General features: G+C 40.2%; 1 protein-coding gene across 16 annotated transcripts in view; it reads left to right on the top strand.

The window, feature by feature from the left end:
• Window positions 1-18,889, top strand: part of col13a1 (collagen, type XIII, alpha 1) — a 121,135-nt gene that overhangs the window by 3,800 nt on the left and 98,446 nt on the right. For 12 of the 16 annotated variants that reach the window (XM_087982502.1, XM_087982510.1, XM_087982505.1 and 9 more), the window contains 2 exons: window positions 4,643-4,669; window positions 11,907-11,957. The exons of 2 other annotated variants lie outside the window; for them this stretch is intronic. In XM_087982502.1, coding sequence (XP_087838628.1) covers window positions 4,643-4,669; window positions 11,907-11,957 — 78 coding nt within the window. The remainder of the gene's footprint in view (window positions 1-4,642; window positions 4,670-11,906; window positions 11,958-18,889) is intronic. 2 more of the 16 variants (XM_087982504.1, XM_087982511.1) reach the window with 1 other exon arrangement.

Raw genomic sequence — 18,889 nt, 5'->3', positions numbered from 1 at the left:
GCAAGAGAGAGAAAGTGAGAGAGAGGAAAAGTGTTAGCTTCTCAGATCGACAATTTCTCATTTTAACTTTATATTCCAATGAAAGGTCATTGACCTGAAAAGTGAACTCTGTTTTTGTCTCCACAGATACTAGTCAATCTAGTGAGTATTCCTAGAATCTTTAGGTTGTTTATAAAATTTCTGATTTCCAGCATTTGCTACATTGGTAGAGAAATAGGGTCACAGAGGTCTACAGCACAAAAGTCCTTCAGCCTGTCAAGTGTGTACAAGCCCCTAGCTATTCTAATTAATACCAAATTAATTTGCCATGTGAGTCCAACATTATCAAAGTTGAAGCTATATCTTTTAATGCCCTTCAATTTATAATGTGATAAATGTGCTTTTAAAAGCATGAGTAATGTCGCATTTGTCTGACACTCATTGTATTTAACTTGCTGGTATGTGATTAATAGTATTAGCATGAAAATACAAAGCTGTAAACAAGTTTAATTCTCTAAGACTTTCTAGCCCTATATTCAACAGAAATGATGAATTGTGTGCAACTCCCCTAACCTTATTAATAACAACTTTTATTGATAAAACACCTTTAACAAGGTAAAATTCCCTAGGCACTTAAGAGGACTGGTACAAAGCATGACAGTGGCATAGAGGTAATGTCACTGAGTGAGTAATCGTGCACTCCATTGGTTCAAATCACAGGTTGTGAAATCTGGATTCAGTTAAAAGCTGGTATAATGCTCTTTTCCAATGTAAATCTACGGTGTACGCACGGCATGTGACACCAGACCACCAACATTGTGGTCACTATTAACTGCCCTCTGAAATGTCCAAAGTTAAAAGTCACACAACACCAGATTATAGTCCAACAAGTTTATTTGAAGCACTAGCTTTTGGAGCACTGCTCCTTCATCAGGTGGTTGTGGAGAATAAGATGTTAAGACACAGAATTTATAGCAAAAGTTTACAATGTGATGTAACTTAAATTATATATTGAAAAAGACCTGCATTGTTTGTTAAGTCTCTCATCTTTTAGAATGACCATGTTGGTTTCAGTTCGTTTATATGTAAATCCCAGAACTTTTTTAAAAGTTACATTCTCAAGTGAACTTTAACAATTGGTGTCATGTCGGCCCAGCTAATGTATTGAAGGTGTGAGCTCCCTGTGTGAGGCTGTCTGTGCCACAATGGTCAGACTGATTCTAATCTAAAAAACGGACTTACAGAATCTTACATGGATTCATGCAGTTTTTGAGCAAAGTGGAAAGTAATTCTGTAAGCTATGAAGGAGCAGTGCTTTGAAAGCAAGTGCCACCAAATAAACCTGTTGGACTATAACCTGGTGTTGTGTGATTTTTAACTTTGCACACCCCAGTCTAACACTGGCATCTCCAAATCTCTGAAGTTTCCCTAACAAGCTACTCAGTTCCAGGGAAATTAGGGATAATTACCAGCCAGACCAGTGACACATTCAGCCCATGAGCAAATTTTAGAAAGTAATATAAGTAAGGAGGTATATGGTTAGCAAGAGGTAGGTTTTAGGGATAATCTTAATAACTCTGTGTTAGAGAAATTTCAGATGGGGATTCTATATAACAGAAGGCACAACTACCAGCAGCAACTACAATCAGCAGAAGAGGACCTGAGTTTGAATCAAAATTCAAACCTTTGTGTGTATAGACTGAAACAGGATTCAAAGACCATCTGAGTAGATTGACATTTTGGATGAAGAAGATCTCTGGAGGTTCATGGTCGGAATGTTGTGCTGTTAGTTGGGCTGATAGAAGATGAAGAAATAATGTGGGGATGCTCCAGTTTGACCTACCCAAAAGGAGCAGCACGGTGGCTCAGTGGTTAGCACTGCTGCCTCACAGCTCCACGGTCCCAGGTTTGATTCCAACGTTGGGTGACTGTCTGTGTGGAGTTTGCACATTCTCCCTGTGTCTGCGTGGGTTTCCTCCCACAATCCAAAGATTTGCAGGTCAGGTGAATTGGCCATGCTAAACTGCCCGTAGTGTTAGGTGCATTAGTCAGAGGGAAATGGGTCTGGGTGGGTTACTCTTCGGAGGGTCGGTGTGGACTTGTTCCACACTGTAGGGAAACTAATCTAAAAAAAGGACAAGACTGGGAGAATCTGCAGCTGAGCTGAAAAGCTGAACATGTAGCGATCAAGTGAGGCCCTGCTACCGGCTTCCATAGTGAAATAAGTGCTGATACTTAGTCAGGTTCACACACACCAAGTGTGATCACTTCAGCTGGAGATGCTATGAATTCAGCAACGAGTGATTCCAATAGGAATGTGAAATTTTAAAATCACAGGTTAATGACAAATGAAGAAACCCATATGATTGGCCTCTCTAGACCATGACTTCCCAAATTATTTCCAACTATGACCCCATTTTGAGGCTTGCTCATTGTCATGAGCACTCAAGTGAGAAATGAGACAGTGGGTTCTGGGAGCTGAGAGAGTGGGGCCTGGAGGCTGAGGGAGTGGGCCTGTTAAAGTGGTCAGAGCTCCACAGCGACCAATGCAGCCTCCGTGTGACCAACCTTGGGCTCCAATCCCAATTTGCACTGAGAACATCCTACCAAACCTATCTCTCCCTCACGTCTATATTCACTCATTTCTTAAACAATTCCATGGTTTTTCCATCTTCGTTACTCATTCCACAAGACAGTTCCAAATAATCGCAGCTGTCAGGGTAAAGAGAAAGACCCAAAGACTACTGTGGTTTACATGCAGTGTTTAGACAATAAAGGAATCCAAATACCTTTTCTTATTCATCTATGGGATGTGGCTGTAACTGGCTGGGCCAGCATTTAATGCCTATCCCTAGTTGCCTTTGAGAACCTGCCTTCTTGAACTGCTTCAGAACATCTACTGTAGGTAGACCCACAATGCAGTTAGGTCTTTGGCCTAATGAAACTGAAGGAATGGCGATATAATTCCAAACCAGGATGTGAATGGCTTGGCTCTGCTGCTGCTGAGCATCAATGATGGGCTTTGGTGAATATGCCAATCAAGCGTTACTTTGCCCTGGATGGTGCCAAGCTTCTTGAATGTTGGAGTTGCACCCAACCAGCAAGTGAGGAGTAATTCCTTCACACTCCTGACTTGTGTCTCAGAGATGGTGGACAGGCATTAGGGAGTCAGGAAGTGATTCACTCAACACAGAATTACTGAGACCTGCCCTTGTAGCAATAGCATTTCTGTCTCTAGGAGAAAGTGAGGACTGCAGATGCTGGAGATCTGAGTCGAGAGTGTGGTGCTGGAAAAGCACAACAGGTCTGGCAGTATCTGAGGACCAGGAAAATCGACATTTTGGACATAAACTGATGAAGGCTTTATGCTGGAAAGGTCGATTCTCCTGCTCCTTGGATGCTGCCTGCCCTGCTGTGCTTTTCCAGCAACACACACTCTATTTCTGTTGCTAGTGCAGTTCTGTTACTTGTCAATGACAAGCTCTATGATGTTGCTAGTAGTGGCTTCAGTGGTTGTAATGCCATTGAATACCAAGGGACAATAGTTAGTTTCTCTCTTGTGGGAGATGGTCATTGCCTGGCATTTGTGTGGTGCGAATGTTACTAGACACACTCTTCAGCCCAATCTCAGACATTGTTCAGATCTTGCTGCATTTCAAAAAGGCAACTCACCATCACCTTCTCAAAGGCAAATAGGGATGGGCAATAAGTGCTAGCCAGCCAGTGATGCCCACATCCCACAAAATGAATAAACAACAAAAACATTGGACGTGGATCGTCTCAATATCTAAAGAGTCACGAATAATGCTAAACATTGTGTATTCATCAGCGAACATCCCCACTTCTGACCTTTTCATGGAGGGAATGTCATTGATGAAGAAGCTGAAGATGGTTGGGTCGAGGACACTCCCTGAGGAACGCCTGCAGAGATGTCCTGGAGCTGAGATGACTGACCTCCAACAGCCTTTCATTGTGCTCGGTAGATCCTAACCAGCTGAGAGCTTTCCTTCATCCCCTCAGACTCTAGTTTTGCACACTCTAGAATTGCCCTTGCTGCTTGAGTTTGAATTCCGACTTGTTTTCCTGACTATCTCTGTATTTCAAAGGGTCTTTATTAGGGAGGTACCTCCAGATACCTATTGTCCCCTACTCCCTGGAGCCTTTGCAATGACATTCTGTGACAGGTTGCTGCAGGATTCACAAGGGACTGAGTAGGCAGAGTGCAGATCCCTGCTGAGGCACAGGGGCACCATTTGATGACTCCACTTCAATGACAAAACTAAACAACTGTCCCTTTGTGAGCAAGCATTCTAGCTTGCCATTTCCCAGAATGCCCAATGATTGAACCACGTGCTATTCTTGTTTCCAGCTCTGAAGTGCCATGGGATGGTTTCACTACCTTTGTTAAAGGCGCCATATTAATGCAGGCTGTTTTAGTTTTGTCCAGAATGAATGGTTATGATGGGTGTAGCCTGTTGCTGTGCTGCTTGCTTGAGGTTTGTTGCAGTATGATCTAATGCATAGTCATTGGCTGCAGAGATCTGTTTGCAGGCTGCTTTAGACAGGAGCTGATAAGTACACTGTCTTTTATTTGGTCTAACACTAATCCTCTATTTGTGTCTCTCCTTTACTTCTGCATGCTGTGTTTGCTGACCCTGCCCAGGGTCTAAAGGGGGAACCTGGCGAAGAGGTGAGTCATGGACATGAAAGGAAACACCCTTAGTTTATAGTTTGAGCAGAATATTGAGAGGATACCTAAACCCTTCCTTATCTGAGTATTGTCTATTCAAATTGAAAGCTCAAGCTGCTGATGTGTAAAAAGAAAGTGGGAAATAACCAAGAGAAAAGTTCTGGAATCAATTTCAAATTATATATTCCTCTGAGCAAGAAATCTTTTGTAATTTTTAATCTTTCATAACGCAATGATTGGAAGCTTATTACATTTCATTCTTTATAATATTTATATTAGATAAACAAACCTGAAAGGAAATAAGTTTCTGTTTATGTTGTTTTTTTTCATGTGGGTTTTCTCCCCCAAAGGGCACAGTGGATAATGGAAAGCAGTCTCCAGCACAGTCAACTGTTAAATATGATCTTGCCACCAAAGTTATTGCACCCGTGTGCTGAATGCTATTTCACTTTCTCACTCGGTTCCATCTCTTCTATTATTTGCTCTGGATGTGTGGGTGTCACTGGCTGGGCCCAGATTTATTGCCCATCTCTCGTTGCCCTTCAGAAGGTGGGGGTGAGCTGACTTCTTAAACCGCTGCAGTCCATTAGGGAGGGAGTTCCCAAATTTTTCCCCAACCACAACAAAAGAGCAGTGATATATTTCCTAGTCAGGATGGATGAGTGACTTGGAGGGAACATGCAGCTGGTAGTGTTCCCATTTATCTGCTGCCCTCATCCTTCTCAATTTGGAAGGAGTGAAGGAGCTTTAATGATTTGCTGCAGTGCTCGCGGTCGGTTGTGGAGACCGTGAATATTTAAGGTATTGGATGCAGTTTTGATCAAGTTGGTGTTGAGTTTCTTCGTTGTCATTGTGTGGGGAACAACGGCCCATGTCTATTCTGAGATGGAGCTGTTTTTGAATGAATTTTATCACCTCACTCCCACACTGAATATACACAAGGTGCCTCTGAGCTTTTGCTGCAACCTGCAAACACTGTCCACACATGTCATTTTCCTCAAATTCTCAGTGTGTTGAAATTAAAGCTGTCCTGAGGTTTTTGTTTTGATGGGAAAGTCATTTGATTAATGGTTTCTGCCATGTGTAAGATTTGCCGAGATGTTCATTTCAGATTTCAGCGACCTGATGAGGCAATAACACTTAAGGCGGCTGTAGCTCATCATTAGAGGGAAGATGTGAATAACTGAAAAGCCAATTAATTATCCTCAATGGTCCAGCGACATTCCATGGATAGTACTTTGGATTTTTTTTTTTAGATTAGATTACATTAGATTACATTACAGTGTGGAAACAGGCCCTTCGGCCCAACAAGTCCACACCGACCCGCCGAAGCGAGTGACTGATGGTCTCACTTAAGGAAAGTCTCCTTATTCTGGACTGAAGTCCACATAACCCTACCCTGTTCAGGGGGTATTTTTTCCCCCTTCTTGTTTATTCATTAGTGAGATAAGGGCATCACTGGCTGGGCCAGCATTTATCAGATCTGAGTCAAGCACATTGCTGTGGGTCTGCAGTCACATATGGACCAGCTCAGATCAGGAAACCAGATTTCCATCCCTCAGGGACATTAGTGAATCAAATTAGGCTAGCTTTTTATTCCAGACCTTTATTGAATTTACCTGCCGTGGTGGGATTTGAACCCGTATCCTCAGAACTTCAGGGGTTGTGGATTGCTAATCTAGTGATATTACCAACACCTTCCCTGTTTTGAGCACAGCACTAACTCTGTACCTGGGTGTACCACAGGCTGACTGCCATGGTTTTCAATTTAGAAGAAAACAATGGCCTAAAGGTTTATGCTGAGGTAGCTTTACTCTCCACAGGAAAGGCTCCTCCAGCAAAGATATTACCCACAGATTATTATCCTGTGTTTGGTGGAGCTCTGTCGCAGTCTCTTATTAAAGAAACATGAACAAGACAGCTCTTTGATCTGTCCAGACAGGTGCACCACATTCCTTAGACAGAGTTCCTCGGGTGGTGAAGGATGCAGAGAATATGTCCACACTCTCTTTATTGGCCACAAATTGCATTTAACTGAATCATGCAACAATCTCTTAAACCCATCTTTCTTTGGCATGTTAAAAAAAGTTTTAGTTGGGGGAAAAAAACATGGCAAGTGTATTCCAGAGACATCAACAATAAAGTGTATCAAACTTGAACACAAAACTCAGGAGACAATTGCAAATTGTAACTTTCCTTTGATCCTGGAGTCTGCAATGAGCCCGGTTTCGGTGGCACAGTGTTAGACAAGTGTAGATCATCCCAAAGTAAGAGACCGGACTAATGCCCATTGTCCATGAGATTCCAGAGATCAACAGCAGAGCTTTGGAATATTGGTCAATTGAATATTCAAATAATAAAATATTTTATCAAATCAATATTTGACCATTCTGCCTGTCTTGACTTGGTAATTGTGTGGAGTAGAGAAAAAAACTGAACCACAACACCATATAGATGAGTCTGATTTTGAGCAACTTGGAGCATAGTTATCCTCAAAGACTGTGTGTAATGTTTTGTTCTTCCAAACTTCAGCAAATTTTGGCATGAATCATATTCAAAGTCTGGTCTTGACTCGATTAGAGTGTCAGTTCTGATTAATTTCATGCAATTGGAAGTGTGTTGAGGATAAAGCTACCTCCCTGACTCAATAGTAATTGAAGTAAGGATGACACACACTTTATCTGTAAGCGATGGGGAAGGATTTGGGCCAAACCAGGAGTTTGAAGTAAACCACATTGGCATCAGTTCAAACCTGAATTCTAACATGTTACAGACTTGTTTTTATCTGTGGCTAGTTTGATTTATTCTTGAGCAAATGAAGTGATTAAGAGCAAATCCCTTCAAGAACCTGGCTTGAAAATGAGCTCATTGTTACATGGAATTGCAGTGCAACCAGAGAGCCTTTCTTTCTGCAGTGTGATGGTCAGAAAGATTGTATGACCAAGAGAATAATGACCTTAAAAATCCAAATAGGAGTCCTGATGGTTTTGTGCATAACACACTCAAAACCACATCTTTGAAATATTCCTATCCACTAATCAGTGATTGTTAATGTATTTGCCAAATTGCACATTGTGAACAGTAACTGGTCACACTTCATTGTAAATTCAGGGCCTAACTAATCCTATTCCTGAAACCCCAGCCATCATAAAACTGGGGAAAAAGCCAGCAGAAGGAGGATGCATATCTCTTTTCCATTTTGCACAATTCCAGAATTATGAAGGGATCTTTTTTCATGTTAGTATTTTCTGTTACTTCAATCCATCATTTTGTACAATAATGGCTCAATCTCTCTGAGCTCCAGCTACTGCAGATTAATGAAGTTCAAATTTGTAAGGTCCCATCTCTCTGAAAAGCTACAGCATGAAAGAAATGTGTTTTAAAATATCGTCAACACCAGTGAGTATTCACAATGTAACTGAGATTGTGTTGTTTGTCCCATGTTGAAATTTCAGCAAGATGTTACTGAGGGTTGCTACAGAGAGGTGTGACACATGGTTCCCTTATCATAAACTCTGGATTGTTCCCGGATCTATGTGATGTCAGTTAGTTTAAGCAACTTTGGAAATAAAGGACGTGGAATCCTTTAAAAGAACTTTCGTGACTGACTGTCAGAGAGACACCTTTAAAACTAGCTATAATCGAGTGAAAACACATGTCAGCTGAAAGTAGTATTTTTGCTGTGCTTCAGAAATAAAATATTTGAGTTGATGAAGCTTATTCTTGACCTCTGTGAAGCCATCTGAACTCTATATTTTAAATGAATAATTTATTTATTTTTGATGTAGAACTTAACAAACGATAATCAGATCTGAGGAACTTCACCAATCTTGAAATATTCCAGATGCATAACCCATGATTGGGTTGTTTATATAAATGATGCTACAGTCTGGAAACTGTGACATTGGGTCCTGGTTTGTTCAAGTTAAGCAAAGAGGGGATCATGAGGGTCATGACTGGGCTGTGGAGAATAGGAATGTTTGGATCAGCCACAATCCTATTGAATGGTGGAGCAGATTCGAGGGGCCGAATGGCCAATTCCTATTCCTTATGGCCTTATAGACTGCCTCAGTTTCCAGATTCATGTTACTGTGTGAAACGATCAGCAGTGCAGACTGGTAACCATGAGTAAATGTTATGTGATAACTTTAGATTCTTGAAGTTATTTAAACTGGGTTTGGTATGAGAAAATTGCAATTATTGTGCAACAAATTCTTAATGGTGGACAATTTTGTTCTGTCACTTGCTTTAAGGGACATTTAGCTGAGGATTGTGTTACAAACAAATGAACTCAGACCCATATTTGCATGTCATTTTGTTCTGATGCTGTAATAAGGTGTGAATCTGGAGTCTGAGCGGGATTTCCTTCTCGAAAGCCCAAATTACTTTCTTCAGTTGGTCCAAGTTTCTGAAAATTCTGGAGAAAGTCAGCAGGTCTGGCAGTATTCATGGAGAGAGAAACAGTTAATATTTGAAGTGCAGGTACAACTCTTCTTCAGAACTGGTCTAATCCTGTCCAAGATAGAATACGTTTAGCTCAGTTGGCTGGATTGTTGGTTTACAAAACAGTGTGATGCCAATAGCATGGGTTCAATTCCCATCACCAGTTCGGGGTTATCATGAAGGACTCTCCTTCTTAACCTCTCTTCCCTCACCTGGGGTCTGGTGGCCCTCAGGTTAAATCACCACTAGTCGTTTCTCTCTCTAATAAGAGAGCAGCCCCTATGGTCTGGTAAGACTATGGCGATACAACAACAACAGTCCTATCCAAGAGTCAGCTCTTCAAATACTCCATATGAAACCTTACACCATGGTAGAAATTTGTGAGATTACAATAAAAACCTCAAAGGATTGCCATTGAGACAGTTCTTGACCAAATTAGGGTAACATTTAGTGTTAACGAGTCATCAGTGCAAAAGAGTTCTCGTGAGCAGAAACTATTTCACTTCTTATTCTAAATAGAACTGCCTAAGGAGGAACAGGTGTCATTTGCAGTTCAACTGCTAACCATTTAAGACAACATTTGTTCACCATCAGCTTCCCAGCTGCCAGAATTATGAGAAATAAGCCATCACTGAGCAAAGTGTACACACGTTACCTAGTTTTATGTTAAAAAGCATCAAATGTTACAGCTTAGGCCGTGTGCTCTGCATTTACACAATAATTCAACATTGGTGCAAAGCCAGATCATTTTGTACCGACTTTATGCTTTTTATGTAAATGCGGTGTTAGTTTAACACATACGCTTGCAGTTTCAGAATTGTAGTTTTGGAATTGAAAGTGAAATTTCCTTTTGAACTGTGTTCCGACTATATCTGTGGGATGGCTAAGAACAGAATTGGCTTTGTTTTACACCCCATCTCCAGTAGTCCTAGAATACAGATGGAGCATTGATGGGTCTTGTGATTCGTACAAGATGCTATGAGTTAAAAATTAATTTCTTGGCCACCTGGTGGTAATAAGGTATACAATGCTATGATTTCTCCAGATCTAGAAATAAAGTGAAATGTCCAATTCGATTGAATTTCAGACTAAATGGTGAATCATCCATAGAATTTCAGTTCACACAATCATATTTATTTGTACAATGTGGTTACAAAGTTGGATTAATGAATTTTTAATGATCTTGTGTCTCAAGCCATAACCTAAATCTTAATTTACAAGATCTTCAATTAGTTGAAATGGGAATGTATGGCATTGTGTAACACACTGTAATACACAATAATGAGAAAGTAATACAAGTTGCTAGTTCTGACTCCTGGTTTATGCCGAGTTAGATTCACTCAGTTTCATAGGAGAGATGACGGAAATACAAATAGAGTCTGAGAGGTACAGCACGGAAACTGACCTTCGGTCCAACCCGTCCATGCCGACCAGATATCCCAACCCAATCTAGTCCCACCTGCCAGCACCCGGCCCATATCCCTCCAAACCCTTCCTATTCATATACCCATCCAAATGTCTTTTAAATGTTGCAATTGTACCAGCCTCCTCCACATCCTCTGGCAGCTCATTCCATACACGTACCACCCTCTGTGTGAAAAAGTTGCCCCTTAGGTCTCTTTTATATCTTTCCCCTCTCACCCTAAACCTATGCCGTATAGTTCTGGACTCCCTGACCTCAGGGAAAAGACTTTGCCTATTTACCTATCCATGCCCCTCATAATTTTGTAAAGCTCTATAAGGTCACCCCTCAGCCTCCGACGTTCCAGGGAAAACAGCCCCAGCCTGTTCAGCCTCGCCCTATAGCTCAAATCCTCCAACCCTGGCAACGTCCTTGTCAATCCTTTCTGAACTCTTTCAAGTTTCACACCATCTTTCCGATAGGAAGGAAACCAGAATTGCACACAATATTCCAAATGACAACTGGAATCTCTCCGTTGGGAAGGTGAAAGTAATTTTTGGGTTTGGGTCTCCAGTTGCTGAACACACCCATGTGAGGATAAGGACATTAAGGATCCATGGTTCTTACTGACTTTCAAAGAGCTAACACAGGCTTAGCCAGCTGAATGGCCACCGTCTGTGTTATAAAATGCTCATTAGTGGGAAGGTACAGAGTGAAAATTGGTCATTTGCCACAGCAAGAAGAGAAAGGAGCATAGCAATTGAGGGCCCACTAAAACAGGCTCTTACATGTTCCTTACTGAGTAATGTAAACCATGTACCAATCGTAAATTACAGGCCAGCAATCTTACAGGGTGGGAGACTTTGTTAGTAAGTGGTGTAAGTGACCATAGGGAAGGCAATCAAAAGAAGCCATTATGAATCTTTAAAAGATTGTAAAAACAGCTGTCAAATACATCCTGTTTCTGTAACCAGTTTAAAAAAAGTACTCGAGCTATATCTATTTTCTGTGAATTATACTATTGTGTACTCTGAGAGTTGGTTATGGAAGGTAAGGGGTGAGACAAGTTGCCTATTAGAGTCAATGTAACATCTAATACAGATCAGAGGTGCTTGCAGCTAAATCCATCATTCAACTGAGGTGCTTTTGTCCGCTTTAAAGTTTTCCAGCGTTGACATTTTTTCCTCAGTAGAAAGACAAGAAATCAACTCTACTTGGGGCATGTAGTCAAAGTATTCAAAATCTTGGCTAAGAAATGTCACTGATAAATCCAAGCATCAGCTGGTTGTTTATGTCAGGAGTATTGCGAGAGGGATTCACAATAAGAGATAATCTGTTTGTGTGAGTTGTAATGGGAACGCTTTCTGATGACTGTTTCCCCTTCTACTGCAGGGAGCTCCAGGAGATCCCGGCATCTCAATCATTGGACCCCGTGGCCCTCCTGTGAGTCTTACTGTCTACCATTGATTGTGTTTTCACTGTATGTTCAGGTCTGATGTGATGGGACAGGAAATAATGGAATGTCTACCACAGCAACGGCTAACTGTCGGCAGAAATTTAAACATAGCCAATTCTTCCAAGTAGTAAGATTCTCATTGCATGCAGTAGTGATCCAAATTCCTTTCTTTTACTTATTCAATGGCTGTGACATAATTTCGTTGAGTAAGAATTTTACTTTTACTTTCATGAGATGGGGGTGTCACTGGCTGGGCCAGCATTTATTGCCCATCACTACCTGCCCTTGAGAAGATGACAGTGAGCTGATTTCTTGAACTGCTGCAGTCCATGTGCTGTAGGTAAACCCACAATATCATAGAGAGGGAATTCCAGGATTTTGACCCGACAACAGTAAAGGAATGGTGAGATAATTTCAAGTCGGGAGGGTGCATGACTTGGAGGTGGTATTGTTCCCATGTATCTGCTGCCGTTATCCATCTGGATGGAAGTGGTCATGGGGTTGGAAGGCACTGATGAGTTGTTGCTGTGCATCGTATAGATGGTAGATACTGCAGCTACTGTTCATTGATGGAGGGAATGACCATTGAGAATGGTGGATTGGATGCACATCAAACTGACTGCTTTGTCAAGCTTAACAAGTGTTATTAAAATTACATTCATTCAGGCAAGTTGTGAGTGTTTCATTACACTGCTTGTGATTAATGGACAGGTTTTGGGAGGAAAGAGGTGAGTTACTAGGATTCCTAGCCTGTGGCCTGTATTTATATGGCTGGCCCAGTTCAGATTTTGATCAATGGGTTTAGGTAACCTATGCAGTATGAAAGATTTCAGTACAATCAAGATGCCTAATGGTATGACAGAGAAATCAAGATGTAATTAAGTCTAATTGTTTCACATCCTCCTTAATTATTTTTCACCTTGGCTCGATTTAGAGGTCAAAATCCCGGAAACATCTCCCTAACAAACAATGGAGGTCCCAACATGACACAGACTGCAGTGGTTCAAGAAGCCAGCTCACCAGCATCTCAAGGGCAAAATTGGTGGGCAATAAATGTTGGCCCAGTCTGTGAAAGACAAGAGCAATGGACAGAGAAGATGTTTCTCGTTTTGGGCGAGGCTAGAACTAATAGCCAAAAATATAACGACAGTCACTAATAAATCCAGTCAGGAATTTGGGAAAAATGCCTTCACTCAGGAAGTGAGAAGATTGGGAAAGTTGCCATCTCAACAAGTAGTTGAGGCAAATAATCTTAGTACAATTTTAATGAATCCAGATGAATACGTGAGGGAGAAATGAATCGGATAGTGTATTGATAGGATTAAATGCAGAAGGGTGTGATGAGGTCAGGTGGAGCAGACACCAGCATGGATCAGATGGGCTGAATAACTTGTTTTTGTCCTGTAAATTGTTTGGCTATTCCCCCATCCCTAAAACTGTTAATGTCCTCCATCCTGGCAACCCTTCCTGTTGCTGGAACCTCTACCAGCCCCTACACTCCTCTGAATCTCTGTAAGCTCCTTCATCTCTCCAACTATCTGAGAATTCTGTGCTCTTCCTTTCACCTCCTGCCACCTCTTAGATCATTCAGTTGTCAGAAACCATGCCTTCCACTGCCCAGGCTTTAAGCCTCTTTTCCAATCTACCCCTTTGTCTCCCCTTGAGATCTCCATAAATCTGTCAGTTTGACCACTGCCCTAGTGTGGCTATGTCAAATGTTGTTGGTAATTTTCATGAAGTACCTTGGGATGTTTTATAACATTAGTCGCACCATATAAATGTGAGTTATTGATGATGCAGAGAAGGACAGAACATCACTCTTCAATAATTCCTGTTAAATCTCTTTTGATGCAAGTTTTAAACATTGGTCCTGTAAATGGTCAGAAAAAGAATAAGTGTTTTGTGCCATAGATTTCAAATGTTATATTTGTCATGTGAAAAAAACTCTCAATGGAGAATTTTTAATTTGCTACCTTTGCTCTGAAGAAATATTTTAAAAAATCACAAAAGTGAAAGAATTTTCAAGTTTATTTGCTCCCAGTAATTAACTACAGAAAATAAATTGGTTAGAGTATAAAGTTTTCATTGCTGTTTTATCCTCACCTATACTTATTTTACTAAAGTTACTGGACAAAGGAAATTGTAGTTCTCAGGTATCAGATGTAAAACTCGCGCCACATCAAATGAAACCAACATTACTGGAAATCTGTAAAGAAAAATTGCGGTTATTTCAAGTTAACTTTTGAACTAACCTTTTGAAATTGCAAGTGGTTGACAATCATACTTCATTTCTTTGTGACAATACGTTGGCCATCTGTCTTGACTGTTGGTTGTAAAAATACACATCCTCAAAGTTTCTACCTAATAACATTTGCACAACTATCTTGGTGAATTCTATATTAAAGGAAGTACCTCAAAACTACACAGTTTGAAATAATTTAGATTTTTTTATCCCTCTATTAGATACATATGTATGTTATGTTATGTATATATCTTATTCACACACCCATCACCTTTTCCGTTAAAGATGCCTTTGTCCACATTATCTGTGTAAACTTATCACATTGTGTCCTTCTGTCAGCGATGACCCTGTGAAACTATAACCCTTCAGCCCATTACCTCCAAGCAACTCCCACATTGCAACCAAATCTACTTCCCACATTACCACAGAGTTTGTCAAAAGTATTTTCTAAAAATGGGAGCTGAACTACCCCTGTACACTTTATTTCCATTTTAGTCAATCCTTCAATCCCTTAACTTGTGCATCAAATCACAAGAGATACAAGATATGAAAATATACATTGGAGAATAAATATTTGTAATGCATTCTTATATAAAATTTATATAAGTAGGTTAGAGGAGAGATTAGAAAATTTGAAGAATTACTTAGCATCAAGTAAAAATTCTGTTTACAAAAATGGCAAGTGGTGTTCATTTAATTTTTTTTCTTCTTTAAAATGTGTAGATTCTTCAAAGTAATTAAATTTGGATGAATTTGGTTAACTTGATCCTGGATGGAGAGGAAAATGTGCAGAATAGGTGTGTGATTAAGAGCACCTCTGTTAGAAGGAAATGAAGTGTAAATTGTAAATGCATTATCACCTTGCTGTTAGCAGTGGACAATTAAAAGCAGGACTGTACTTGATCTGTGCTCAGCTTCTCCTTAAACCCAAAGAGCTCAGTGAGTATTGCTGTGCTTTTGAAGGAGTTGCTAAGAGTGGACATGTCAATGTGCCAGAAAAGGCATCATCCTTTTACAGACGAGAGGAAAGGATTTCGTTTCTTTGATGTGCTATTTCCGGTTTGAAAATGCCATAAAGAATTGATTTATTTGTGGTGTTTTTCATTCTCGTTTAGCTGAAGTCATGACTGAAGAAATGTGACAACATAGTTTGACCATCTGGTTTTGTAGTTAGCCATCAGAAGCAGCATGATAAACCCTTACTAATGAGGAACAGCTTGAACTCCAGTTACTTATTCTTGCCTTTTGCATTTGACAAATAACAAACAAGTAACAGGAGCTCCTGTCTTCAAAGGAAAGTGTTTTTTACTTCAGCAGGCTTAATTACAATAAATTTAAGTTGTCTTCAGATATCATGGAATAGCTGGAGAGAGTTGGTTATACAGCAAACCAGTCATCTGCAGAAATCACTACTTAAAGAATGTGCCTGTCATACAATATCCCATCTTTAGGGCATTTTGAAAAACCACTTCAATATTTTTAATCCTATGTGATTACTTGATGTCCCAGTTAAAATGGGAGTAACTTATTAATCCATTTAAATACTTCAAAAGCCGAGAGTTTGGCTCACTCTCTTGTTAGTAATTTGAAAACATGCTACAACGATTAGATTTCACAGGATTCTGAACAGTAATTGCAATTATAATGCTGCACATGCGGCATTGAACATCGGTAATGAAACTGCATCTTCACCTGAATACAGTATACTGTCATACTAATGCCTGCCGTGACCTTGTACAGATTATCTTTTGAGCAGAAAGAGCACAAAGGCTTTACAGAATGCTCAGCTTGGGTGATGACAAGACTGTACCCTTTTTATATTTGTTCACGGAATGTGTATGTTGCTGGCTGGGCCAATATGTATTGCCACTTCTAATTCCAGTCCAAAGATGCGCAGGTTAGGTGGATTGGCCATGGGAAATGTAGGATTACAGGGATAGGGTAGGGGCTGGGTCTCGCTTGGATGCTCTTGGGACTCAATGGGCTGAATGGACCAAATGCCCTGCTTCCACACTGTAGGGATTCTATGATTCTATGAGAACAGTTAACAATCTATCCCATATCTGAAGTCACATGCAGAACAGACTGTATATGTCCTCTCCTAAAGGACAGTAATGGACCAGAGTCCATGGTGCACAATTGGTACATGGTCTCCATGAGACTCACTTTCAAATCTCACCAAGTGTCATGGAAACATTCAAACCTATGTATCCAGAACATTAGCCTGTAGCTCTGGATTGCTTACCATGATATAACCATCTCATACCTGGTGGTGTATCTACAAAACCATCCAATCATTCTAGCACTCCTGGCTACAGTGCAATCATAGGACATGGCCCAGACTGGACAGTGTAGTGATGCCTGTGTGCACTAAGTGGTTTGCCAATTGATGAGAGGTACAGATGTGATACTTTGATGGAAAAAAAACACTTTGAGAATCACAAAGAATTTCTGTGCATTTCCTGAATGTACTTGACTTCCTCTCAAGCTGATGATGGATCTATGACCTGTACCTCTGCACATATGGAAATATTAAGTTTTAAAATGCAACAAAAGTCAACCAAAAAAAAGAAATTTTGAATCTAAACTCACAAGCAATATCAAATTGGACTGCAAGGGCTTCTTTAAATATATAACAAGGAAGACAAAAGCCAAAGTGTCCATAGACGCATTATAGAACGAAGTTGGGGAAATATTAATGAAGACAGAGAAGTTTATTAAATACTTTGTATCAGTCTTCATGATAGAAAATATTAATAGCCTTTCAAAAGTACTAAATAATCAAAGGTCCAAAGGAGGAGAGGAAATAAATTCAATAACTATCCCTAGAGAATAATTGCTAGAGAAACTAATTGGATTAAAGACTGATAAGGCCCTTGGACCTGATTTGATGCATCCTAGGATATTAAAGGAATTAGCTACAAAGATAGTGAATGCACTGGTTTTAATCTTCCAGGAATCATTGGGTTCTGGATAAATGGGGTGGCATGGTGGCTCAGTGGTTAGCACTGCTGCCTCACAGCGCTCGGGACCTGGGTTCAATTCTAGCCTCGGGGTGACCATCTGTGTGGCGTTTGTACATTCTTTCCGTTTCTTTTTGGGTTTCCTCCAGGTGCTCCGATTTTCTCCCATATTCCAAAGAATGTGCAGTTCAGATGAATTGGCCATGTTAAATTGCCCAAAGTGTTAAGTGGATTAGTCTGGAGTAAATGTAGGGAAATGAGTCTGGGTGGGTTACTCATCGGAGGGTCGGTGTGGACTTGTTGGGCCGAAGGGCCTGTTTCCACACTGTAGGAAATCTAATCTAATGTAAAGTCCAAGAAAGTTAGAAAACTACCAATGTAACATCTTTATTTATAAAGGGAACAAACAAAAACCAAATAGGTAACTATAGGCTAGTTAGTTTAATGCCTGTCATTGGGAAAATGTTATGAATCTATTATAAAGGATGTAATAGCAGAACACGAGGAATGCATACGATCAAGCAAAGTCACCATGGCTTCATGAAAGGATAATCATGCCTGAGAAATTTACTAGAGTTCTTTTGAGAAGGTAACAAGCAGGATAGACCAAGGGGAAGCTGTGGATGCAGTATATTTGGATCTTGAGAAGGCATTTGATAAGTACCACACGTTAGGCTCTTTTTAATAAGAGCCCATGGTATTGGAGACAGTTTATCAGGATAGATATTGGCTAATTAATAGAAGATAGATTTGGGAGAAAGAGGAAATTTTCAGGATGGCAGCCTGTAACCAGGAGTGTGCCAGAGGGATCAGTGTTGGGGCCACACTTATTTGCAACGTACATTAATGAGTTGGATGAGGAAAGTGAATGTACTATCAGCAAGTTTGCAGATGACAAATTAAATTAAGTGACTAGGATGGCTCCCAGAGTCTGCAGAGGGTTGTAGACAGGTTAAACAGGGGCAAAAACTTGTTAGGTAGAATATAACTTGGCAAAATGTAAGGTTTGCACTTTGCCAGGAAGAACAGAGGAGCTGAATATTTAATTGGGGAAAATCTGTAGAAAGCTATGGAATTTAGTGATGTGGGAGCCCTTGTCCATGAATTACAAAAAGCTAGCATCCAGCAGATCATTGCAAAGGCAAATGGCATGTTGGTCTTCATTTAAAAGGGAATAGGATATGAAACTAGGAAGATTTTGCTAAAACTGTACTCATTGGAGTTTAGAAGAATAAGTGGCGACCTTAGTGAAACATACAATATTCTTCAGGAACTTGACGAGTTTGATGGGAAGAGAATGGTTCTCCACATGAGTGTGTCTAGGGCCACAGGGTATCATCTTTGAATAAGGTATGGCATTTCATCCACTGTGAAATGGCAGTGAGTGTTTACCTACAGTAAAGAAGCCAAAAAAATGCAAGTTATTGCATTTGAAAAAAATAAAGACTTGTGCTGAGTTAAATGATGTCTGTCCATTCCCATTCTTGTAAAGTTTTTCAAGACTGTTGCTATGAAGAATGTATCAATCAGTGATGACTGACAGTTGATGACTGGTGCCTAATGAGTGGGAGATGAAGAACTTTGACAATGTGTCTTTACCACCGATATTCTAAGGAATTGTTTTTTTTAAAAAACATGTTGTGTAAATTCTATAAATGCTTAGAAAGAAAAATGCGAAATATTCCATGAACACAAAATAACATCTTGTTTTGTA

This window comes from Chiloscyllium plagiosum, unplaced genomic scaffold (genome assembly GCF_037043375.1).
Source record: "Chiloscyllium plagiosum isolate Xiang-an unplaced genomic scaffold, Cpla_swu_hap1 HiC_scaffold_43, whole genome shotgun sequence".
Taxonomy (NCBI): domain Eukaryota; kingdom Metazoa; phylum Chordata; class Chondrichthyes; order Orectolobiformes; family Hemiscylliidae; genus Chiloscyllium; species Chiloscyllium plagiosum.
This window is presented reverse-complemented; position numbering and strand designations above follow the sequence as displayed.